Raw genomic sequence first — 27,661 nt, 5'->3', positions numbered from 1 at the left:
AATGTAACAGTTGAGCAACAAAACCCACTTGCATCCGCCTTTTTTGTTCTCACTGAAAATGCTAGCCTACATCAACAGATTCCCAGGATGAAGTGTGCGACACAAGCCAGCTGATCAGACTAACTGGTATCGCCCACAGAGGGATCTAGACAAGAATCGGCGCTGCTCACACCCACTAGGCGCGTGCACTGGGTTGCCAGCCCTACTTGGGTCTTGCACTGGGGGGTACCCCGACTGACACTTTTAACAATTGAAGTAGCAGTAATCAGTGAAATAATTTGTTGTTTTCAGAAAGACATTTTTGAATTCTGGATTAGAAAATACCAGTTCCGAAGGTGGGAAAATTTTGGCTGCTCAGCAACAATTGCCAAAAATTATTCATTAGAATGCCCTGATGTTCAGTAAGTAAAATTGCGAAGTGCGCTTCAAAAAAAAACATTCCAATCAGCGGTTAATATTTTTTTCGGGGGACTGGCTGATTTTATCGGTTGGACATCTTCGTTCTGGGGCAGAATTTCCAGACTATGGAAAGGGCTCATTTCAGCCAATTCATAACATTCCGCGAAACTCTTAAGACTATACCACGCTATGCATACTCTGGGTGGGGCGCTGATCGGAGTTTCCAGACCGTAGGTAGTCCTGCCAGACTGAGGAAGGGTTGTAGGTTACCACCCATGCCCGACCCCTAGTCGGTCTGATCAGAGCTGGCACACCTCATCCCGGGTTGCTATCTACACTTATATACGCTTACATATCAAACAAGAGAATTAAAACAGAACTGAAAAAATAATGAATTGTATTTTTGTTGCTGCTTGTATTGACGGTTGTTTCTGCTGCATTTTAACTGAAGTGGAGGGGAGTAAAATGGGCCAGTAAAAAATCAACTGTGACCCTTTGTCAGCGAATAGTTGGGTTCTGTTAAGCTTGTCGGTTGCACTGATTTATGACCAGAAATGGGAGGGAAGCTGGGGATGATGAAATCAGAGATGCTGCAAAAATGTGAACCATTAAAAACCCCTCATTGAAGATAATAAGAACAGTAAATATGATTCTCGGGCGTAAAACTTGATACGAGACCAGAATTCGACTTGGAATCGATAGAGGAGGGAGGGGAGGGGGTTACCGAGGGTACTGGTTCAAATTGCAACTGCATCTGTAGCAGCAATAAAGTTGGTCGCATAAACATCAACAATAATAATAATAATTGACACTGATGAATAATCAGTCAAGAGAGATAAAGAGTAGTGGTCGTGATAGCAGAATGCACATAGAGCAGAGTACACGTATATATTTAGAGAGAAATAAGGAAGCACAAACAAACAAACAAAAAAACAACAACATCAACAACAGCAGATACTCAGAATTACATTCTACTACAACTAGCTATTCCTACTATTGTTGTTTTTATTATTACTATTACTAATATTACCAGCACTACACCGACCTCTTTTCAACAGACGGACAGACAGATGTTGTTTAACCTGGGCGTGGGGGGGCGGTGAGGGGAGCGAGGGGTATTTATCAGGGAAATGGATTTTTCCAAACTGAATTTGAACATCAAACGCATAAAGTTCTGATTTATTGAACACATTAGAATTAAGTGACAAAAAGTAAAATATTGCAAAAAGTAAGCGTTATCAAAAATATACATTGTCACAATAAAGAATTGGAGCGCCGATTGGTGGGAAAGGGGGGTTGCTTTAAAGTGGGCTATTATTAGGAAACTGCGCTTCAGTAAAGTGTGGGTTCACAGGGTGAGTAATGTAGATGTTTTTTTACTGTCTGTTTATTTATTATTGATCATAATTCTGTCATCGCGAGCTAGTTAATAAATTTAAGTAAATGCATTAAAAGCGAACAGAAAATAGAAATTACAAATTAGATTGCTTGATTGTGGGAGGATATCAAAGGAGAGCAACAAAAACGTCTTTTAATCAAAATTGGATTATAAACTGCAAAAATTTATGAGCACCAACTACTATACCCGCCCAAACAAGTAATAGGAACGAGCTAAATCAAATTAGCTCAACATAGATTTTAAAAATGAGTTTTTAGTCAGTTTTAAACTGACAGCAAGTTTGTGTCGTCTTAAACATCGGACAGATTAATTATTTCGCTGTATCATATCTTCATGTTTTGTAATATGAGCGCCTCTATTTAATGTCACATAGATTTTCCATCGCTAACGTCATTTTCATACGTTATATGTGAAGCATTTAAAGGCGGTTTTTTCAAGTTCCACGAAGCAGTAATCAACTTCAGACGTTCTTAACTCCAAGAATAAATTGCAAAAATATTGGCATGTTCGTTATTGCTTATGCATTCTTCTTAACTAGTTGAGTTATTGTCATCAAGTCTAGTCATTTTCGCACTCGAAGGTTCGGGCACGCAAAGGTCTCTGCTATTTCCTTTAACTTTGCCATTGCTCATTTTCAGCGCGATGTTTTCGCAAAGAAGGGAGACGATTTTTGATCCAAGTTTTGAAGGAGGGTTTTCTAAAAATGGGTTTTCAACTCGTGGTGGGCGGGGGTATAGGCGTGGTGGAGGAGAGTGCGGATGAGGCTAGAACTGAAGAGGGGGTGGTTGTGACTGCGGAATTGGCGGCAGCAGCGGCTGTAGCTGCAATAGTTGATGATGATGCTGATTGGGAGGCTGAAGAGGCGGCCGGAACTCCCCCGTTGACTAGAGATGAGAGGGCGGCTGCTGTGGAAGGAGGCATTCCACCTACTGATGCCACTCCTCCTCCGATTCCGCCATCGGACAGACCGGCGGAGGATGGGTTGAACTTGACCTGATACATAATAAGTGGGAATTATTTAGATGAAGTGTTGATAAAGAAAGCGATGCTTTTGAAACAAGAGATAGAGATATACGCTAAGATATCATTTTCAAAATAAAGATATAATTTTCAAAACCTTAAACCCAAAAACAAGACGTTGGTCAATGTATTTGTTAATCTTCGTTGTTTCTTACGAGCTTTTAATTTGATTCGCATTGATCCGATTTATTAACAGTGTGACCCATCCTCAATTGTATCGATATTCAAACGATTTTATTCACAAGCAGGGAGAAGCTGTTCATTAGGACAACTAAATTTAATTAATTTTATAAACAGCCTTACAAACTGGATTTTTATTAAAGAGTTCACGATTTTTTTTTAAATTTTATGAAATCAATAGGGTAGCCATTCAGAGAGCATCCCGTGTTAAAATGGAAACTTGGTCAGAAAATATGAAAAAAGTAATAACTTTTGATTTAAGATTTACTTGAATCTGATTTTTTTTACAGATTCTACAGATTACGTAATTTGGTTTTAACAATTTGGTTATAAAAAATTTTTTGGTTTCAAAAAAGACAGCTTTTCGAAATAGTTTCATGGGATGCAGAGATTGGTTGATTGCACCATTAGGTAAGGACGATGAGTAGTATTTACCTCGTAAAGAGTGGCCTTTTTGTCTCCTGATCCTGTAACGAGGTACTTGTCATTTGATGAGATGTCACAACACAACACACTCGCTGTCTCCTTCTGCTGCAACAGATTCGCCCCATAAGGAGATCTCCACGCATTCATTGCGTTGTCTTTCCCAGTACTGATGAACCATTTGCCTGCAACACACAAACACCAAATGTTATCTAAGCCTAAAATATTATACTTACCATCACTTATATATAAAACATAGCCTATTTTTATATATATATATATATATATATATATATATATATATATATATATATATATATTACAAAAGTCAAAAGCTATATATTATGTATAAAAGTCTATTATATAACAAAGCCTAAAATAACATATTTGAATGTTCAAATGCTGCAAGAATTTTACATAACATTGGCAGATTCAGCGCTCGAGAGAAGTTCGAGTAGACTAATCAGCCATAGCTGAAATTAATTCACCGTAAATGACACTAAAATCAATTCCTGGTTCTTATCTCGTTGGAGCAATCTAGTTTACACCATCGGGTATAATATGCCCATATAACCGCCACAATTGCATTCCAAATGAAGCTCTCCTTTTCCATTGGAACTTTACCGGACTTTCAGAAGAGAAATCAGAAATCAATCAAAATTCAGATTCTACCCCCCCCCCCCCCAACTTACTAGACAGATAATTTGGCGTTTTTTTTGTGTTTTTTTTTAAAAATCTGAACACATGATGTAAATTAAAAAAATAACCGCTTGGTTACTGCCGTTACATCTTAAGATTTTTAAATCAAACATCATTATTTTGCAAAAATTAAGTTAAATTTTCTTGAATTAGATTAATTAGTGAGATGCAACGAAGTTTTGCAGAAAAAAACTTTGGAAAAAGATGGGCAGCAGCATTAACCTGAGTTGGCGAACTTGAGTGAGAGAACACAAGACTCGTGATAGTTGATCTGGTATTTATCTGTCTTGTGTGCATTCAACACCTCCACCTTACTGTTCTCCATACCCACTGCAATGTAATCATCAGTTGGGCTACAACCCAGGGAGAAAATCTGAGCAGCGAAGTCCGTCTCCTTCACCTGGGCATTTTGCCCAATGTCCCAGGACCTGACAGTGTTGTCCAGGCCACCAGTCCAGAGGTACTTTGCCACAGTGTGAAATGTCTATGCAGCTAGCTCCGTCTTCATGGCCTGTCAGACGACTGAAACAAACAAACAAACAATCATCAAACAGAAAAATAAACTACTGGGCTTCAATAATGAAATGAAAAACTGGTCCATGATATCGATATCTCTATCACTCCTCAAAATGCCCAAAATAAATCCCTCCCCCTCACTTTTGGGGTCAAAACTTCTCAAAATTGAAAATTATTTTTTCACATTGAATAATTCAACCGATCACTATGTACTGTACATTAGAATCAAAATACAAGTATAGTAAATGACAACAGTATTGTTTGAAAAGAAATATTGCCGGTAGAATACTATACTGGACAGAGGATAGTGAGGGTAGGGCGATGGGAGGGGAATGCTGTGGACTAGGTAGAACTGCAAGTGTAGATAGGTAAGAAAGTGGTAGATGGGGGTATGCGCGCGTACATGATGGTGAGAGGGGAGAAGTAGGAGGTGACGGTTTAGTTGGGGCTGTATTTTGAAACTAATTTAGGGTCAAAACTCGAAAGAGCTTTTCACATTGATCATTATCAGAGGTGTCTAACGATTGAACATTAGAAACATACTGATTACTCTAATTGTTAATTCCCAACGTACAAGAACAGCTTACAATGATGGAAATGAAAGAAGTCAAAGTTGAAATCATAAATAATAAATCTCTAGATTACCCGTGCTACTCTTCGAGTTCAAAAAAGCTCAATATGGCCCAAGCAATAGCTACAAATATTGAGTCTTTCCCATTATAGCCCCCCCCCCCCCCCCCAAGAAATTATAGCTACCATTATGGTATGCTTACCATGACTGTGGGTATATGTTATCTTACCACTAAGCGAGGGGGGGGGGGGGGGGAACAATGGAAAAGGCCCCAAACATCCATGGGAACAGTTAATATCCATATGGTCCAGTATATATGAAACGAAGACTGAAAAAATGCATTCTACGTCAATGATAGCCTCACTATTGAGAAACTAAAATTTGAGAAACGAAACTGAGGTTTACTTTCTAAAAATTTTCCAAGACAGAAAAAGCAGCTTCAAATAAATCTTTGTCTATGTTCTTTAATGGTTCAGATTTTCACAGCAAGATTTATTAGACTGTCAAGTTTAAGTCTTTCTTTGTCCAGCTTAGATCAGTTCTTTTGATCATGAGCATATTTTTGGAAGGAAACAATTTGATTAAGTCGCGATTTGGAAATAGCTTAAATGGCTGCAATCTACGGGGGATATTTGAGAATAAGGCAAGTATCTGTCTGTGTATACACAATACCATAAATATAGATATATAGACAAGCAGGAAATGAGCGTCTGTTGGTAATAAAATTGTGACCTATTTAGTCTGCTGTTCGTTAAGAGACGAGCTTTATTTTGTCAAGCTAAATTGGTCCAAACACAAGACAAGGAAACAGAGAAACCATACCCTCACTTCTACTATAACCCATGACTATACTTTTATCCATTCAACTGGCAAAGCAAAAAGAAAGAAAATTTATAGAGGCTTTCGTTTTGTCTTCCAATCAAAACAAAGAATCTCCCGAAATCTTTCAGCTGGACATTTGAGCTCCTAAGGTACGCCAGGGGTGCTTAAACATAAGCTAAGCCAAACAGTCTATCCCATTAAGGGGAGGGGAGGGGGGCTATTTGGCTTTCGAACACTGTTTCTGCTCTATTAACAGTTTCAGTTTAGCTCACAGCTTAGATAACACGGCTGTTTATTAATACAAATGTATTTGAAAACTCGACCAATTGGGTAACACGGTAGAATGCTTAACAGCGCGTTAATAACAATATCCACCTAGCTTCAAGTACCCAAGTTAACTATCTCACGGACATTTATCGGGCCGCTTTTGGCTTTCCAACTGTGATAAGCTACAAAATCCGCCCGTCCACCCATTTCTGCAATTTACTTTTGCTATTCTTGTAATCCTAATTCGAAATCAATGTGCTATCGGCCTGGCTTGTTCGAGTTGAGTGCTATCCTGTCTAAAGTGACACACAATCACCCCAAGCAAGCATGCAACCCCCCCCCCCCCCCCCTTCACCCCCACCCGCGCACTCCCCAGCACCTCTCAGTAGCCGTTAATCTCTGTCCTAATTCTTCGCACGTCAGTAGTAATAGGAAATATCAATATCATTCCGATACCCATTGACAGGTGTGATCAAAGTGCCCTCGCTCAAACACTCAGCCAGCTCGTAAACTATTAAGACAAAATCCAACTCGAAAAATTGCCCTAATCTATCTACCTCACCCCACCCCACCCCCAGACGCAAACACCTTCAAACCCCACTCCCCCAATTAACCTTTACATGTGACAATCAATTTTGCTCATATTGGAATAGAGAAAGAGAAAACAGACATAATTGGTCTTCATGGGGGTTGTGCATAACCCCCCCCCCCCCCCCCCCCCCGATAGCCCAAAACATGAACACACAAGACATTTAAAGAGAAAGAAAGGAATAGAGTTGGGAGATAGTTTGACAAAGGTGTCACTTTTCTGTAAACAGATAGATAGATGGAAGCCCCAATCTCAAGTAATTATGGCTCAATAAAGACCGCAACTCCCCTGTAGACAACAACACCAAACATAAATCACCAATTTTCAATTCCTAACGAACCCTCTCTCCCTCTAGCAGAAGACAAGCGAGCCAGAATATCTCCGATTGGACTAGACGGACCATTAACCCAGCCAGCCACGTATTTTACAGAGAGTCTTAGAATTCAGTTAAAATATACCTTGGTTAAATGACCACCCTAATATATCGACGCGCAATCCATAAACATGAACTTGTTTTATAAACCTTCAGTTGAAAAAAAATAAAATAATTAATCAGTCGTTTGCGCAATTTGGAAAACAACTTTCCTCAATAGGTTCTCAAAAAAGTAAGTTTCAAAAACAAAATGTTTTTAATAGAATTTTTCAAGTAGTGAGCCACTGTAGTTTTCTAGATGAATTTTTCTTCTGTTTATAACAGTTTACAAGCAGCACTGACGCAAATAAAACCGAATAACTTTGGATCAGTAGCTATCTCTCGAAAGGTGATGTTCAATTAAACCCCGCCTCAGTGTAACTTCACTAAGGTGCAAATGATGTCATTGGATGCAAATGAGCCATTATCATCGAGCACTACAATGAATTAAATTGACTAAATGAAGCCAATTGTGGCGCACATTTTAACAGACTTTTCGTATCCAACAGTAGTCATTTTATTTCAGCCACTTAAAATTCAATCTTAAAAGAAGTCACGAGCAAAAAAACTAATTCAGGGAGACCGAAATTGAGGAAAAACATTTGCAAGAAAAAAGGAAAAAAACCAACAGGACTAGCAAAATTTATACAAGCTGCGTTTCAGAGGAATTAATTAATGCCTGTAAAAACTCCAGCTGAAACAAAAACAAAATTTCCAAAGTAAAATTATGAAAACGTCTAAAACCCAATTCGGTCAAAAAACAGATGTTTATTGTAAATGAAAATGACATGTTTTCAGAAGCAAAAGAAATATCAGAAAAATCGAAAAGCTCAAATTTTGGAGTTTAGGATCAATCTGTGTATTATTATAGAACATTGAGCTTGAAAAAATTATTCTAGTTCAATCAAGGAATTAGTCAAATTTTAAAGAAGTTGAACCAGCTTGCACTCCTAACCGGTTATTGGTCTCTGAACTACAAACTGATGACTCGTAAATTTACAACTTGAAGGGTTATCAAAAGTTGAATATACAATCAAAAGTGAGCCTTGCCGACCAAAAACCAAGAAACCTAAAAACATACCCGGCAGATTGCAGGAAAATAGCCTCCACTGCTTCCCGTACCTTCAATTGGGATAGAAAGAACAGAAAAATGGAAAAGATTGATTGTTGTACAAGAACATTTTTCAAGTGCGAACAACTCTTATTTCATTTTGTAGCTAGACATACTCCTGTTACATAATTTGAAGAAACAAGGGGTAGTATTAATACCAAAACGAATTAGAGATGGCAATTAAAACTTATACATACAAAGTTCAAAAAGCGGGCAGCAAAAAATGTGCTTTACGAGTTTATCCTCTTTCAATTTTTGACTTCGTTTTACGTTATTGACTCTGTTCATTTTAGGTTGCTCTGCTGAGCAGCTGCTGTTTAAAAGCACTTTGAGCACAACAAGAGCAGAGTGAACTAGTCTAAAGAAGTCAAAAAAAGACGTTGAACAAGCTGTGAATTAAGCTAAATCCAAACAAATTTTTATTCAACGAAGTAAAAAACATAGCAGGACAAGACCTGACCTAAAATTCAAAGAATTTTTTAATGATTAAACAAAATAATATACCAAGAATGGAGTGTGAATGAATTGGGAAGACCATTTAAAAATTCGATCATAAAAATTGGAAAAAGAAGATTGAAAATGCAAGTCAAGTTGCCGCATGTGAAAAGACCACAATTTCTTAATCTACTTGAAAAGTTGAGCAATTTTACGCCAAAAACTACTCTTCTTTAGCTTCACTTCCTGTTTCGGCGTGCCCAAAATCATCATTGACTTCCAAAATCATGAGAATGCGTGAACAGATCTTTAAAATAGACACGGCCTCAATACAATTCAAGTTCTATGATATGTAGACAAAAAACACAGCCAGAAATATCTGGAGATGACTAGAAGAAAAAAAACAGTCATTCCAAAAACAAATACCTACTTAACCACTCAGAGTTTTTTAAAAAATATATATATCAATCCAATTCAAGGAAATGCTTTTAAAAACATTTTGAACTAAAAAAAATCTAAAAAGTAATGAAATATTTTTAAATTACAAGGGAACATAAAGCCAAAAAAGTTTGTTTAATCAAGTATGAGCATTGAGCTGCTCGCACAACAATAGGCATGTCATATTAGGCTACGAAACTAGTCTAAGTTTATAGAAAGAAAGCAGTAAACTTAAAGCAGTAAAAGAAAAGCAATAGGCGAAAATTCGCATAAAAGTCAGCAAAATAGCTGAAAAACCTCCAAATTACCATAAAACTCATATTAATTACCATAAACCGTCAAAAATCTATATAAACAAAACAGAAACTAATAGAATATCATAATTAAACGTCCTAGTGAAAAAAACTGAAAAACTATTAAAAAGTCGGATGTGAACAAAAAAATGGTTGCTTAGAGAACTTTTTTCACACCTCAACTTCTCGCTCTCTTGAAACCAGTGGTATGAACAAAAAACCTCTCTTTTCGCTCCACTGTTCAATACTAAAACCACTCAAATTTTTTCACGAGATTCAAATAAAATTGACAAAAACCTCTTTGAGTCGATAAAATAGGCCCGCTGTAAGAGCCGCTGAGAAGATGATAGACCCCCAAAACAGATGCCAGACTTCAACAATCATTTCCTGCTTTTAGGTTCAATGAAAGACATTTGCGACAATATGATAAAGCAGTAAAGGAGCTCATTCGATTAAATTTCAACAAGCCGAAGACATCTGAAATAACACACTTTACGGAAAAAAAATTGCTGAAACATGGTTTGATTAAAACCCAAAGAAATTAAGCTGCAGAAAGCTTTTCTTCATTTATAAAAAAATACAACAAAGGTCAAGCAAAAAGTTGAAACTCTCTTAACATTGTTAACATTAAAAATGGCCCAATATTTTCACAAATAAGAAAACCAAACTTAAAGCAAAAAGACGAACCTATTTTTAACATGCACATACAATAAATATCTGCAATCTTGCTCAATTTCTGTATGTCGCCACAGACAAAAGAAACAACATCAATCAAGAGCTATTGAAGTCTCCTCTAAACGGGTCATGATAATTGGTGAGTTGAAGCCCAGCAAACAGAAAATGTTTACATGACAAATTTGAGGATGGAAAGCAACAACAAAGAGTTTGTAAGGTGATAACTCGATAGACTATCACTCGATTGTTGTTGACCAGTAAATAAACGAATAGTTGTTTCAAGCACCTTTGATTGAGTGTTTGAGCTGATCAAATAGAGAAAGGAGAGCAAATATACTCACGCATACAAGGGCATAATGAAATCTACCATAGTATGCGCTGCCGGCTTTTCTAAATCTATTTTTCACATTCAAGAGGGTGGGGCAACTTTTTGTTGGTTTTACTGTTTATCTTTTAAGCCCAGTCAGCCTTCAGAGGCTTTGAAAAAATTGAAGGTTTTGGAAAGCTTTTGCATTTAGTGAAGAATACCTGAAGTTTCTTCACTTTTCGGATAATCTGTCGGTTTTAAGCTGTTTTTGTCAACATTGCGTTGTTTGCGCCGACAATTCAAAGTTTTTCAAAGGCGAAGAGGAGTTTTTAAAATGACTAAAGTCAAAAACGCTTTTCTAATCTTAAAAATGGTAGAATGAGAAATTGTTCAAATCAGATATTTCTCAAATCAGAAACTGTTCAAACAATTAGACCTTAAAATGAAAAAAAAACTAAAATCCAAAGTTATAATAAGATTTTTTGGTAATAATTCAGAGGCTGCTCTGATGAACAAATCATGGAATGAATATATGGATGTAATCCTAACTTGATGATGTGTTGATTGTGTAGATCCCAGACTTGTATGACTCCGTCACTGCAGCACGAGTAGAGTCTCTTTCCATCTGGACTGACTGCCAGGGCATAGCACGCTGCAGCCCCACTGTCCAGCTCCCCTATCTGCTTAGGTCCACCCTAGAATATCAACAACCAAACATGCAAGATGTAAATTCGTGAGCCACACTACGATATAGGGTGCGGTGCGTTCACGATCATTTAGAATATTTGTGGGTATACATTATTTGCGACCCCCGAGAGCTCATGATATTTTTCCAAAATGATAACTATGTAATGCCACGTGCTCTGTAACTGTAGCTGTTCATAACAAAAACTTGGGGGGGGGGGACAAACGAAAAGATAAAGTTCTTGGCAAGATTAATTTGAAATTAATTTTGAAACCGCTAAACTTAATTCATTATTTCGTTCGTACGAAATCAATAACTTAATTTAAATCGCACGTGAAAGTTTCAATATAATGAAAATCTGCAGTGCCAGAAGTTTTTATATACATAGCCAGAAGTGGATTTCCACGAATTTCCCCATTTTCAAACTTGTTAAGTGACGGAATAAATCATTTTAAAATTCTGGCTTCACATCTTAAACAATTACGCGGTTCTTGAAGTTCTCAGTGACTTGTTTTTCGAATCCAAGCATGTAAATTTCACGAATATAACCAAAGGGCGAACATTTACTTATGCATATATTTCAAATCTCTTAGTAACATTTTAAAACATAAGGATAATTCATGTTTGCCTGTTCGTTTTAAAACGTAAAAGCAAGACATCAATGGTCCTAATTTCTCTTCAACGAAACATTCTCATGATGCTCTCTCTCAAAAATTCTCTCAATCTATATTTATATCTTATTTTTGAACCTGCTGATCTTTGGTCGACTTTTAGCAAAAGCGAACGGTCGCCATATTTAGTTTGTTTTTGTTTCCACAAAATGAGCTGTTTCCTTCTTCTGTTCCACTCAATTTGCAGGCGGTCTACACTTTTTTCAAAAACTACTGATTTTCCCCCAGCGCATCAAGCCTTTATGGAGCTTAATTTCGAAGTGACTTCTCCAGAGTCACACCACCTTGCTGAAAACACGCAGCTTGTAGGTTTTAAAATGACGAATGTTAACGGAAGTCAACTTCTGGGGATGTATAAGGGATCTTCTGGCATTTTAAACGTCTGGCACTGTCGACTTTCTGCATCTTATAACGTGCACGTGCTTGTTTTAAGCAGAGTTATGAAACCTATATTTCATGCGTCGTTTCGAAAGATTTCAAAAAAATCGCAGAATTTCAATTACTATTAACTTTTCTAGAAGTTTGAAAATTGGTTTAATTGTAAGTGTTCAATTTTTTCAACATAAAATTTATTTTTTATAAGATTGGCTACCGAAAATGTCACTTCAGCGAAACAAATTTCGGTGGAAGTAAAAAATTAAAATTCAGGAAGAAAAGAACAATTACTTCCGCCAATATGCTAACAACTACTTTAGTTTATTAAGTTCGGTCTCTGCAAATGACAAAATATAAAACAAATGACGTCAGAAATATTTCACATGATGCATTGCAAGACTCACTTGAACAACATAAATTATTTTTGGTTGAAAAACGCAAAATTGTTTTCTTAATCAGATACAATGATAACTAAAGAGAGCAATGCTTACTTGATAATGAAGTGCGACTAAAAATTACGAGTTAAGTTGCTTTTCTAGATACCTCTTAACAAATCTCGAGAACTTTAAAAATGAGAACTTACGAAAAACAATTGGAACAAATTGACGCAAAACAGAGTGAAATAGTTTCATTGAGTATTTTTGAAGTAGTGAACAGTTTGTTTGAAGCGAGTGCAAATTGTAATATACTCGTGTTTATTCGGGAAGCGTTTTCAAGTAGTGGTTTTTTCCTCTAAGTGCAATCGTCTGCAGCGCCATCGAGGAAAACCACTCGACAAAAATTGGAAAAAAAACAAGACAGGGCGAAAAGCCAATTCATACGAAAAATCATCGTAAAATGAGAAAAAAAATGTCTTTCTCATTTTATCAACTTTCATTTCTCAACTTTTCATTTTATTTTTAATCAACGGTTGAGACGAAATGCTTAGAAGCAATTTAACAATTTGAAAACGTTGGAAACGAGATCAGAAACGATAACTGTTTACCATTTAACAATCATTAACCAAAATTCGTTTTAAAAATGACCCCCGTTCATAATACGGCGCCCGGTGAGAGTTCTGGGGGTACTAATCTGAAACACAGCTTTTATTGGGGGATCGTGACTTGCTACAAGTTTCAACTCAATAATTCCAACTACAAAACAATCCTTCTTGTAAAAATGAGGTGAAATAATCTCATTTGAAATCAACACACGCCACTCGAGTTTTCGAACATAGCCTTCAGCTAAAAAAATAATATTTCACGCCAAACGTTAAGCCGTCAGGATTAGCACTTTTGTGTATTTTGTGTAATTTCAACACCCCCACAAAATTGCCGTTCAGTATTCGGTATACCTACATAATGGTGCTTTTCTGGGGGGGGGGGGGGGTGCACTGAGTGTTGGGGCTAAAAACCTGGGTTAGGATGGTTAGGGGTGAACGATATTTGGGGGGTGTGGGACTTGAGATAGAAAGGGCCCTTGAGTCAAATGAATTCGCGGCCGCAGCCACTTTTCACCCGTTTTCCTATCTCCCTCTCTTCCCCACCCCACAATAGCACCCTACAACCCCCAACAAATGAGGCACTCGAGCCATGTGCGCCTTAATGAGGCAAACGCAACAACACATACACTATAACATACGCGATATGAACGCAGCACTTGAAATAACAAGATGACAAAGTAGTTTTTCAGTCTCAAAAACGCAGCGCGTGAAAGTTGAACCAAATCAAATTTTCTATCCACATTTGGTAAAATACTCGATTATCAACAATTGACATTTTTACACCTGTTTATTTAAAAAAGGTTTCGAACAAAAAAAAAGTTCCCACTACTTACGATACTAGGCAGGTCTAGAACGTGTATTTCTTTGCTCTTAAATGATAAAAAAAGGTCTTCCCGTCACACCACCCCCCCCCCCCCCTCCTCACGAAATTTTTGCCCTCATCATTGTATGTTTACGATAATGGGGGGGGGGGGGGGGGCTATACGTTATATGACCTCTCAATCACAATATGTCCCTACAATTAGAAAATAGATACAACAATTTTTCCCTCGTTTTCTTTAAAGATGCGCCCGTAGTCAAGAAGCACAAACAGAAAAACAACTCCGTATTTACAATCCGCGGTCGATATCATTGGCATTTGATATTTGCACGTAAAATGACGTTAATTGTGAACCTTAATTTTGATCAATTCAGTCGTATGAATAATTTAGACTTGCGATTATTCGATCGTTTCCATGAATGAAAATCTATATCCTTCCCTCGACATTTGAAAAATTGGCATGAACTGAATACTTGAATAATTGAAATTGATAATGATTAATGAGAACCAACAGCTGTAAAAAGCTAAGAACAAACTCAATTTTATACAAATCTTTTTTGAACATCGAGTTACGAGTCAATAGTGCTAATGGCAAACCAAACGCTGCAAATTTTTCCTTACAAAGGAAAAACTAGAACCTGTCATCAAAAATCTATTGAGATGCAGCTCGAAGATTTCAAATCGAAAAGTCTCACACATATGCGATATATCACAAAATGAAAAAAAAACTTCAATTGAAAGAGCATAGCTGCCAGATTGCCAGAAAAAAGCCGCAATAGCTTTGTAGATCTGCAATCTCAAAAAGATAGTAAAAGAAAGACGAAAAAAATTTTTCATTAAATGCTGAGATGTTATTTTTTGATAATGAATCTGTTTAACATATTGCTGCTTCTATTGACTGCTCTTATATAACCTTTAATTAGAGTGACATTCACTCATTTGACCTTATTTGACTTTTATAAGAGCAGCTGTTCGAATTAAATTTTAAAAAAGTCAATTTCAGAGTGAGGGAGTCATTTTTGAGAGTGATGTAAGTCACGTGTGACCAAACATTTAATCACGCGAATGAACCAAAAAACTCGCTCCACCAAGAGTAAAAAATGACGCCAAGCACGCAATTCAGTTGAAATTGCATGGACGAATGAACAAAAAGCAGATTTGAAGTGGTTGTGACGTCATATGGTCGTAACAAAAACCTTGACAATAAATTTCTTGATGAAAAATAAAAAACATAGCAGGACAAGTCCTGACGTACAATTCAAAGAATTTTCATTGGCTAAACAAAGAACTAGACCTAAACGGACTATAAGTGAATTGGGAAAACCATTTCTATAAAAAAAGCAGATCAAAAAAATATTTAAAAAAAAAACAGAAAATCAATGTCAAAATGCCGCATGTGAACAAAAAAACTACTCATGAGAAATGCAAATTCGGTTCAAACAATAACCTAGGCCTAGAATGATCTATGAATGGATTGGGAAAACCGTTAAGAAAAAAATCCGATCCGAAAAATTGAAAAAAAAAACAGTACAAAACGAAGTGAAATTGCCACATGTGAACAAAAACCACTAGCGAGAAAACGAATTTTTTGTTCAAACACCGTTTTCTCACTCTACTTTAAAATTAGAGAAAAAAATTTCACGCCGCAAAACCACTCGCTTTTTTGCTCCACTTCCAGTTTCGGCGTGACCAAAATCACTACTCCCATTTGACTTCAAAAATCATGAAAATGTGTGAACAGATCTTTAAAAAAAAGACAGTGCCCCAATATAATTCAAATTCTTCGAATTGTAAAAAACCAAGAGAAGGCCAATAATGGCCCCAGCTATCGCTGTGCGGCTATTAAAAAACGATTGAAAACATAAGCAAAACAGACTTCGTGCTCACCCCCTCCTCCCCCGTGTTCATGTCCCCACTTACAAACAATGTGTGGTTATATAGCACATTATTATGCAACTAAAAGCACGTGCGCCTGAGGGCGTAAGAGTTATATGCGCACTAAGTTTGGTGGGGGGCATAACAAATGTTATTGAGCCAGATGCTACTTACAGAGGCGTTGAGATCCCATACAGATATTTTGGCATCTTCTCCTCCCACAATGAGGTGGTTGTGTGGCTGTGGCAGCAGCTTACAAGATCGGATATAGTGCTCTCTAGATAGACAACTCAACTCGTGAAGACATTGCTTCGGGTTCCCAATGTCCCAAATCTTCACACAGCCCTGAAATGAAAACACCTTTAGTTCAGATGTTGAAAGTAAAGTGAGGCTGGCTGGGTTTGGTAGCTCTCAAGCTGAATCGGAATTAGGTAATAATTAGAATCTTTTTGAACGTGGCATTATACAAACTTCGTGTACTGCTTCGCTATTGACAAAAAATTTCTTAGATGGTATTTGGTTACGATGTTGTTGTTGGAAAATAACAAACCTATCTGGCTTCAGTGGACAAACATTGCATAATTGTTCCGACCCACTTTAGTGGAAGAGGAACTATATACTCAAATGGGTTTGTTTTGTTTTGTTTTGTTCAGTCAAATTTTGCCGATCGATATATTCATTGATATATTCATTGTGAGTGGTATCATTAGACAGCCCGTTCAGCGTAGAATAAGTAATTCAATAGATTTCTTTGAATTTCGTTTTTTTTTCAACGAAGTTTAAAGTTCTAACTATTTGACAGATTTTCGTTGTTTTTGTTCACACTTTCCATATTGCAACCCATTTTTTGTCAATTTTGCTTAAAAAATAAGTTAAAAATGGTAACGAGAGTTCATAACGGTAGTGTTGGTTTTAGCTCTAAAAATAAAAAAAATGTTAATGAACTGTTTGATCCAAATTTTTGGCTAACATTTTTGCTAAATTTTTTAAAATTCAGTCTTTTTTTCATCAAAAAATGACAAGAAAAGGGTTCTTTGTTCCACTATGTTCAAATTTGCCGGAAAAATTTACCTAAAAACTGCTGACACAATAGTGAGTGGTATCATTAGACAGCCCGTCCAGCGTAGAATAAGTAATTCAATAGATTTCTTTGAATTTCGTTTTTTTTTTCAACGAAGTTTAAAGTTCTAACTATTTGACAGATTTTCGTTGTTTTTATTCACACTTTCCATATTGTAACCCATTTTTTGTCAATTTTGCTTACAAAATAAGTTAAAAATGGTAACGAGAGTTCATAACGGTAGTGTTGGTTTTAGCTCTAAAAATAAAAAAAAAATGTTAATGAACTGTTTGATCCAATTTTTTGGCTAACACTTTTGCTAAACTTTTTAAAATTCAGACTTTTTTTTCATCAAGAAATGACAAGAAAAGGGTTCTTTGTTCCACTATGTTCAAATTTGCCGGAAAAATTTACCTAAAAACTGCTGACACAATCTTCATTCACTCCAAAGAAAGCCAGTATAACTTGTGCATCCTTTAAGAGTGGTCTTGAATTAAAATCTTGCCGCTTTTTTGATAATTTAACTCGATAATGATGCAAAATGCAACATTTAATTTTGATATACTCACTTTCTCCCATGGACGAAAAGCAATAGCAAGGCTAATTTCGTTCCAATCTTTGTTTTTTAAAGTCCAGAAATAATTCGGATCGTAATCAGTCGCTATCTTTTTTCAGCATTAATTTCGCACTTTTGCCTTCTTTAATGTTAACTTTAGAACAAAATAATTCAAAACAGAGATTACTAATTGCAGGTCCAATGGTCTTCCTAAGAAGTTTTAAGGAAATGTATCTGATCTTTTGAAAGCTTATGATTTGGCTTTCAAAATACTTCTTTTCCAAATTAAACAATAGATTATTCAGCAGTGCCATTTTTTACCTGAACTTGTAGCTTACGATCAGCAAAAACAGGTGGAAACGTTTTCTAATGGATTGAATTTAATTTTTAATGCGGTTTTACATATTTAGTAAAAGCTTCTTGGCTTTGATACTACGAGTATTCGAAAAAACTTAGAATTTTGGATATTTTCCCCCTTTGAGGTTCTTTTTCTTGTCTTGTCACATTAAAGATAGGTCAAATAGTGCATCAATGGCGTTCTAAAAGAAGGTACAATTGGAAAAAGCAATTTTTCCAGTAAACAATTATGGTTTTAACGGCTTCGACAGTCTTCTAGCAGAATTCAATGGAATTTTTAAATCTGTCTTTATTTTACTTTATTTTTGTAGCCGTATGAAAAACTCTGGATAATTGCCGGTCTTAGCTATTACTATGGATGCAAAAAATAACTTATTTACTGATTTCAATTGATAGCTAAAGTCTTTCCTGACATTGAAATCAAATGCTTGAAATCAAATAGGAAAAAATCGAAGTATTTTTTAAAATTGCACTTTGCTGTTCTTTTTCAACTATTTGTTACCAAAACTCAAAAAATACAGGTCACATATCACGTTATTGATGTTGAAAAAAAGACAATTGAATATATCTAATGTTTTCAGTACATTGCTTATTGCTTTAACGGCTTCGACACCGGTTTTTCGCAAAAAATGAATTTGATTTGTCGGTATTTTCAGTTCTCTTTGTAGACATACGACATTTTCTGAATAAAGACAGATCTCAATGGCTTCTTTTGAAGAAATAAACGAACCAATTTAAAGATTTCAGTTCGATAGATGATATTTTTATGATTTTGAAATCAATTGATTTCGAAAAATACAAATATAAAGATTAACTTTCCCCTTTTGTTCTTTTTTTTGTATACATGTTACCTAGTCTCCTTATTCAGAGGTCAAATATCACGTTGTTGTTCAAAGAAGGTGCAATTGATTATAACTTATTTTTTACGAATAGATTATAGTTTTAACGGCTTCGACAATTTTCTTGTAAAATTCAATTGAATTTTGTTTTTCGAATGTATTTGTTTTTTGTAGACGTACGACGTATTCTGTATGATGACAGACCTCAATATCCTTATAAGGCGTAATGAAAAACTATAAACATATTTAAAGATTTCCATTGATATCTAATGGTTTTCATTATTTGAAATTATTTGTTCTTAAAAAATATAAACGTTTTTTTTTTAACTTCACCAATTTTATTCTTTTTGTCTACTTGTTACCGAGTCTCAATAAGGACTGCTCCCATGTTTTTATAGTCAAGTACAATTTACTTTGTTCAGTTTATGTTTTGTTTGACAAAATTTTGACTTTGTTTTTAAGTATTTTTTATTTGAGTTAGAAGCAATTTGGGTTAGAAGCAATTTAATTGCAAACGCATATTAGCGAGCCTCATTGTAACTTATTAAATAAAAGCGGATCAACATATTTTTTTGCAAATAATAATATAATGATGACCACTTCACAACTCATTTTATAGCAAAAGAGGATATCATTAATCAAAAAGCTTGGCAAAATAAATGGTTTTTAGAAGATTCATTAGCTACTCCAGAAGTTATTCTCATGTTTAACAGATTACGGAACCCTTAATTTTATTCTAAAATATTGTACAGGAGAAATAAAATGTATATATTATACCTGACTCGCAAACTTCAACCGAAAGGTTATTAAAGTAATTTTCTTGTCAATTAGGGAAAAAGATAACGCCCAACTAGGCCGACTTCTAAGACAGTGGACAATGAAAATTTTCATACAAAATGCTTACCTTTCCGCCAGTGTAGACAAATTTGTTGTTATTTGAAATTGTGACTGCACATACAACATCACCGTGGTCCAGGGTCGCGAACTCACTCACGCGCACGGGGATGTCTGGCCCCTTGTTGTAGTCAGGGGGGAATGGGGTGGGTTGTTGGTGGCCCGATTCAGATATCACAACTGAGTAGTTACTTCTTCCCAGGGCAGCATTCATGGCAGCTGCTGCCGCTGCAGGACTTGCGGCCCCCGCCCCGCCTACGCCGCCAGCGCCCGCTGCACCTCCAGGCATTTGACCTCCGAGGATTCCGGCTGAAGAGAAAATTCCAAAAATTTTTCAGATCACGCATCGTTGATTACATATTAAATAAACCCACAAACGCATTTAGGAAACACTATACTATATAGTCCCTTTTTTGGAAATGTTGGCACTTTGGGTATTTTGGCATTCGGTTTTGTCTATTATAGATAAGGCACTTTATTTGTCGCAAATGTATACAGTGTTTTCTAAATGTTTCGAAAAAATTTAGAACCGAAGAAAAAAATTAAACGACCGGCGAGCGGTTGGCTTCGTCAACAGCTAGCCACGGTTTAGTGACCTCAGGGCGCTGCCTCTTTAACCCGTTTCTGAATACGAAAGTCAAATGAGTCAGACGAAAAATCGGCCAAGCGAAAAATTGCATAAAAGACAATCAGGATTATTATAGTTGCTACAAATTGCTTTTGAGACGGTTTCCTAAAAGTGCCTGTTAGATTAATTATGATAAAAAAATTCAACTATAACTCATTGATATTGAGGATCAGAGATGGTAACATTACGCCACATAACAGCAGCTGAAGTGCGGAATCAACAGAGAGAGAGAGAGAGAGAGTGAGAGAGAGAGAGAGATAAAACGTGAACGAGAAGGAAAGTAACCCTAACCGAAAGACAGAGAAGGAGACAGGAATATCTTCCATGATTGGATTCGACACTGCATTATCTAGTTTTCTAACCTTGGTAATAAATAAATCATAGAGAAAAAAACTGAAAAAGGCAAAACTAAAAAGTTTTCAACTTCGCAATAAAAAATCAAAACCATTTTCTGTCTCAAAAAATCTGTCAACTAACCCATCTCCGAGACTTGAAAAGTTCGTTGGCCAGTAATGGTCGTTAAACTCAGAAAAGGAAAATATTGAAAAAATTTGGAAAATACAAATTTCAACAAAATTTTGCCAGATTTCAAGACATTAATATCATAAGAACCATTTCATTGTCTCAAGAGACTGTCCAGTATCCATATTTCAAGTCTGAAATAATTTCACTTGCTCATAAGGTCCATACGCTTGGAACATAAAAATGTTCCAAAAATTTAAATTTTAAATTTAAAAGTTTAAATTTTATCCAAATATTACTAAAACTGGAGTGATAAAAAATGTTGATCTTAATACCATTAACTCCACCAACTATGCAGCAGCTTATTATCCCACCTTGGAGGAGGTCTCAGGGCCTCTGTTGCCGGAAAAATTCAAAAGCATAAAAAAATTGCAAATATTTTTAAAAATTGCTTAAAATCGTGACATTAAAATCTTGAAAACATTCCATTACATCTAAAAAACAATGCAGTAACATATTATCATACCCTAGAGGAAGTTCCGTGGTTCTTGAGGTTAGAGAAACCTAAAAATAACCAAAAATTTCAAAAAAAAATTAAAAAAAGGCAAGTTTTATAAAAAAAATTGCTAAAAATTGTGATATTTAAAAGTTGAAATTTTCAGTAACTTATTATCAAACCCTAATGGAGGCTTTTTTGACCCTTGAAGCTCAAAAAATCTAAATAATGACTAAAAATGTTGAAAAACTGGAAAAAATGGCAAAAAATATCAAAAAAAAGCTAAAATTTGTAATGTTAAAATCTTGCAAGACGTTCCATTTGATCACGAAACTAATTAGTAACCTATTTTCAAACCCAGAGAGGTTCCTAGGTTCTTAAGGCTGACAAAATCAAAAAAAAAAAAAAAAAATAAATAACCGACTAACGTCAGGCGAATTGCTCTCAAACGACCGGCGAGCGGTTGGCTTCGTCAACAGCTAGCCACGGTTTAGTGACCACAGGGCGCTACCTCTTTATCCAGTTTCTAAATACGAAAGTCAAATGAGTCAGACGAAAAATCGGCCAAGCGAAAAATTGCATAAAAGACAATCAGGATTTTTATATTTGCTACAAATTGCTGTTGAGAGGGTTTCCTAAAAGTGCCTGTTAGATTAATTATGATAAAAAACATTTCAACTATAACTCATTGATAATGAGGATCAGAGATGGTGATATTACGCCACATAACAGCAGCTCAAGTGCGGAATCAACAGAGAGATAGAGAGTGAGAGAGAGAGAGAGAGATAAAACGTGAACGAGAGGGAAATGGACCCTAACCGAAAGAGAGAAGGAGACAGGAATATCTTCCATGATTATTCCACACTGCAACATCTAGTTTTCTAACCTTGGTAATAAATAAATCATATAGAAAAAACTGAAAAAGGCAAAACTGACAAGTTTTCAACTTCGCAATAAAAAATCAAAACCATTTTCTGTCTCAAAAAATCTGTCAACTAACCCATCTCCGAGACTTGAAAAGTTTCGTTGGCCAGTAATGGTCGTTAAACTCAGAAAAGGAAAATATTGAAAAAATTTGGAAAATACAAATTTCAACAAAATTTTGCCAGATTTCAAGACATTAATATCATAAGAACCATTTCATTGTCTCAAGAGACTGTCCAGTATCCATATTTCAAGTCTGAAATAATTTCACTTGCTCATAAGGTCCATACGCTTGGAACATAAAAATGTTCCAAAAATTTAAACTTTAAATTTAAAAGTTTAAATTTTATCCAAATATTACTAAAACTGGAGTGATAAAAAATGTTGATCTTAATACCATTAACTCCACCAACTATGCAGCAGCTTATTAACACACCTTGGAGGAGGTCTCAGGGCCTCCGTTGCCGGGAAAATTCAAAAACATAAAAAAATTGCAAATATTTTTAAAAATTGCTTGAAATCGTGATATTAGATATTAAAAACATTCCATTACGTCTAAAAACAAGGCAGTATCAAATTATCAAACCCTAGAGGAAGTTCCGTGGTTCTTGAGGCTAGAGAAACCTAAAAATTACCAAAAAAATTCAAAAAAAAATTAATAAAATTGCAAGTTTTATAAAAAAAATTGTTAAAACTTGTGATATTAAAAAGTTGGAAATTAATCCGAGACCAAAAAAAATTTTCAGTAACTTATTATCAAACCCTAACAGAGGCTTTTTTGACCCTTGAGACTCAAAAAATCTGAAAAATGACTAAAAATGTCGAAAACCTCGAAAAAAATGGCAAAAAATATCAAAAATATGCTAAAATTTGTGATGTTAAAATCTTGCAAGACGTTCCATTTGATCAACAAACTAATTAGTAACCTATTTTCAAACCTAGAGGAGGTTCCTAGGCTCTTAAGGCTGAAAAATCTAAAAAACGACAAAAAATTTTAAAAACTTGAAAAAAGCAAGTTTTATCAAAAAATTGCTAAAATTTGGGACATTAAAAAGTTGAAAAACTATTTCATGACCATTAAAAAATTGTCAGTAACTTATTATCAAACCCCATAGGATGTTTTATGGTCCCTGGGTTTGGAAAAACCTGAATAAGGAAAAATGTCAAAAATTTGAAAAAATTGCACGTTTTGTCCAAAAAAATGGTAAAATTCGTGATGCTAAAATGTTGAAACCATTTCATTACCATTAGAAACAATGCAGTAACCTATTATCAAACCCTAGAGGAAGTTCCTTGACACCTAGGGCTGATAAAAAACAAAAAATGTCAAAATTTTCAAAAAGCTTGAAAAAAATGCAAAATAGTATAAATTTGCGTTTTTAGCAAGCGGTTGTTCGTCAGTAGCTAGCCACGGGAGGGGGGGGGGGTGCACCGGGGGCTGATTGGGGGTGGAGGGTAACACTGGGGTTGGGGGGGGGGCAACAGCACGGTGGGGGTGGGGGCAATAGGGGGGGTCAACAGTGGGGGTGTCTTCAACCTCTAAGAACCGCCCTTCACACCATAAGTATAGGTCTCCAAAACAGTTTGAGCTGAAACAGAGCTGAAATGCTCTAAGAGCACTTAATGCCCGCTGAGCGCTAACTGTTTATCCCGTTTTTGAGGACGAAAAGTCAAAAGCTTCAGACGAAAAATCGGTCAAGCGAAAAATCGCATTAAAAAAAGACCGACCGGACTAATATAATTGCTACAAACTTCGTTTGAGAGCAATTAATAATTACTGGCAAAAATTATAGGGGGAGCATCAAATCGAGTGGTCTCTGAAGCCTGTTTTAAAGCCTCACTGAGTTATCTGCAGTTAAATGCAGGCGAATCTCCGAGCTTCGGAACCTGTGAAATAATTTCTTCAAAGTCTTTCCGAGTGTCGGCTAAACGAACGCTATTACGCCACCGTTTAGCACAGAAACAATTAATGCTATCTCCAAAATGATACAGAGATCTGTGTGAATAAGCGCTTGACATAAACTGAAAGTCGGAAGTTTTATTCTGGAAGTTTTAATTTGGGATTATTTTTTGTGCTTAGAGAAGATCGGAGACCAGACCTAATAAAAAAACATACAACTGTCATCAATTTTGTCCAAATTTTTGCAAAAAAATAAACACTTAATTTATTAGCATTTATTAAATATTTACAGACCTTCGTAAATTCAAGGCCTTCTTCACAAAATTGAGATTCCATATTCTTGCTTAGTCCCCAGTGCTTTAAGATCAGAGCAATTATAGTGAAATAGACCAAAAATTGAGAAGGTTGAGGAAGCTATCAGTTGTGCGTGTGTACCTTGGGCGGCAGCTGCAGCCAACGCAGGGTGTGCCAATCCCATGGCTGCTATTGCGTGGGGTCCAAACTGTTGTGCCATCCGGAGGGCGTCCAGCTGATTGGGTCTGAACCCGGCGGCAGCTGGGTTCCCAGCAGCACCGGCTGCCCCGGGTGACAGGTTTCCATGGAGAAGTCCGTTCATCCCGTTCGAGTAGGCGGCTGCCGCGGCAGCGTCTGCTGGAAACGGAAAGGGTGGCATTCCAGCGGCTCCAGGTGGTAGACCGGCGGCAGCGGCGGCCGCTGCAGCTGCTGGATTGCCTCTGAGACCAGCGGCGGCTACGGCTGCTGAGGACACTAAAACAAACGAATGGTTATCCACAACAAACGAATTTTAATAGAAAATTATTAAAATTTCTAATATAATTAGTATAAAATTCTGGCATTCAAAATTACCTTTTTTGATATTTCACGAGGCGTAGCTGACAGCAAATGGTTTTAAAGCAAAAATTTCCTCTAATTTAGGAACAAAGTCAACTTTATCAACATGTGATGAAAATAGGATAGAAAAAAGCAGTGACTAACACGTTGAAATTAAGTCTCTAAAATTGATCTGTAAGGAATTCTATCATTTTGGCATGAATGTCACACTGACTATTCGGAGACATTCCCATGATAATTCTTAAAAGCATCATCAATATTTCACACGGCTGTTATCGAAATCGAGTAATCGCAAACTCCGATGCGAATACAAGTTGTTGACTAACTTAGAGAGGGCGATAAAAACCGAGTTGCACTGTTTTTAATCACCTCTCTTTGTGATTACAACACATGCAATTTACGCCACCTCGCAGTTCATTAGACGATATAATTCCGTCATTCTTTATATAGCAACATTGGCGAGAAGGAGTGGCGGAAAAGGATAGTGTACTACTAAAGCAGAGTTTCGTTCATTTCTCAGATTTTCCTTAGTTCTGCATCCGTTGTTATCACAACGATAGTTGGTTAAAAAAAATTGAGTTGCTTCAGGTTGCAGTAATCGAATAACGCGTTTTCAATATACTCTATTCCCTCACAGTCGTGTCTTGTACGAACTTAAGGAATGGTGGGTGGGTGTGAGGGGTCCGCCTGCACCTTGATTTGACCCTGCTGCCATTGCATGTGCGAATCCACTTCTGCTTCCCGGGTTGGATAGTGAAGAGGGGTGGGGGGACACTTTGCCCCCTGGTAAACCCAGACTACTCGTGGCTACTCCTCCGGCTGCTACTCCGGGTAGCGAGCTGGGTGAGCTGCATTTGAATGGCTTAATGTCCTGAAACAACAAATGCATTTTTGAATGGAAGTTAGAATGATTAAAATGAATTGTTTGCTTTCATACCAGGATAGAATCTGATCAACAAAATTGAGATCCAGGACCCCATAAAGATTAAGTTAATAGAGAAGTTAGTCACCTCCGTTTACTGCAATAATGCTTAAGACGTATTAGTTCGTTCAAATCATCTTGTGAAAATAATTTTTCGTTCACGAAGGAAAAAAATATCCAACTGGAAAAAAAAGGAAATATAATAGATGCTGGTACCTTTAACCAGGTATATTAAGAGCAAAATAATGCTACAGCCTTAATTAATGCATTAGAAGACCCAAAATCAAATAGAACTAAGTTCTCGACAATTAACTTTTTTTATTTATCTCTCAACTGATAATTTGTAAATTACATAACTTTCATTACTCTACATGGAATAATAGATAAAGATGGTTTTGTCGGGCAGATTCACTTGATTAACTTTTCGTTAAGTTAAGCATCAAATTTCACAAAGTTGTACCGCATGACTACGTTTTCCAATTGTGAACAAAACGTGAAAACGAAGCATGCGTGCGCTACTTTAAGCGTTTTCACGCATCATGCTTCGCTGCTCGAGACACGAACCAATCGGGAAAACCAAGCGCGGGGGTGCGTGACAGGAAAAGTGACCAATCTTCTGACCACAATCAAATCCCCCCCCCCCCCCCACACACGCACGCACACACACACACACACACACACACACACACACACACACACACACACACACTACACACAAGGCGCGCATATACAACGTATGTACATCACAAATTCTCGGAAAACCCCGGAGCAAATGTGACTCTCATATCGACCAAGCTAACAAAGTGTGACGACAACACTTTCAGGGGAGGGGGTGGCGGTAGGATAAAAAACCGTGAACAAACAATGAGGTTGATATTGTTCATTTATGTGGGCATGGTCACGGTGTTTGTTGCACTGCTAAAGCCCCTTTTTCTCAGCCATATGTCGAATTGGAATCGCTGTAGCGTAACGGGACACAAGTCATTGCTTCTGGTACCTCTGCACGTTTCAACAAGACGACAAGTCAAATAGATTAAAAAAATGCGACCTTGTTCAATTAAAATTTCTGAGTACTAGGGACTTCCCAATTATCATCCCCTCCCTCCCACACAGTTTAGTGGGTATATATTTACTAACCCCCCCCCCCCCCACACACACACACACACACACACACACACCTTCACCTCCCAATTACAGTAAATATACCATAATGAGGGGGAGAGACAATAATAATAGTGTGAGAGACAAGAATTCATTGTAAACGCAATCATTTAAGGTGGAATCCACTGAAATATTTGAATCGCCCAATTGATTTGTCGACGTGGAGAACGTGCTTGGGGGTTACAGGACAGTGGTGTGCCAACTAGCCTAAGTGTGTTACGTGTGAGAGTGATTGAGTGGATGTGCAATGAGGCGAAGGGACGCTTTTTATTAAATCCCTCTTAAACTCCCGTCTCTACCTACACGCTCCATTACATCAACTCTTTCCAATACCCCTTCATTGCTTCCATAAGAAAGGACACAAGTCCATTTTTCAAAATTAGCCGTAGCTTAAGTTCAACCGTCGCTCTCTCTTAAATCTATTTCAGAAACCCTTCAGTTGATTAGTTTTCACAACCAAACTTGTCATGTTAAGCGTGGCAGCAACACTTACATATACATATACAAGGACTTTCGAGAAACAAACGCTTTTTCCAACCTCTCCTGGAATGGCTGAAAATCTAGTGTTTTGGGGAGTAGAGAGAGGGCTATCTTAGTTCAATCTATTTGAATTATTTTGAATCTATTACAATCTGTTTGAAAATTA

The 27,661-nt window shown here is 36.6% G+C and overlaps 1 protein-coding gene across 1 annotated transcript in view; it reads right to left on the bottom strand.

Annotated features, from left to right (window-relative positions):
* Positions 1-773: 773 nt before the first annotated feature.
* The window catches only part of LOC142335123 (transducin-like enhancer protein 3), a 50,252-nt gene continuing 23,364 nt past the window's right edge, over positions 774-27,661 (bottom strand). Inside the window, 9 exon segments of the mRNA XM_075383487.1 lie at positions 774-2,791; positions 3,434-3,606; positions 4,343-4,586; positions 4,588-4,642; positions 11,106-11,251; positions 16,139-16,309; positions 19,681-19,979; positions 24,516-24,848; positions 25,587-25,803. Of these exon segments, the coding sequence (XP_075239602.1) occupies positions 2,510-2,791; positions 3,434-3,606; positions 4,343-4,586; positions 4,588-4,642; positions 11,106-11,251; positions 16,139-16,309; positions 19,681-19,979; positions 24,516-24,848; positions 25,587-25,803 (1,920 nt within the window). The 3' untranslated portion in view covers positions 774-2,509.

The sequence above is a fragment of the Convolutriloba macropyga genome, chromosome 1, assembly GCF_964194025.1.
Source record: "Convolutriloba macropyga chromosome 1, txConMacr16.3, whole genome shotgun sequence".
NCBI classification, from domain to species: domain Eukaryota; kingdom Metazoa; phylum Xenacoelomorpha; order Acoela; family Convolutidae; genus Convolutriloba; species Convolutriloba macropyga.
The sequence above is the reverse complement of the archived record's forward strand: the minus strand, read 5'-3'. Positions and strand labels throughout refer to the sequence as shown.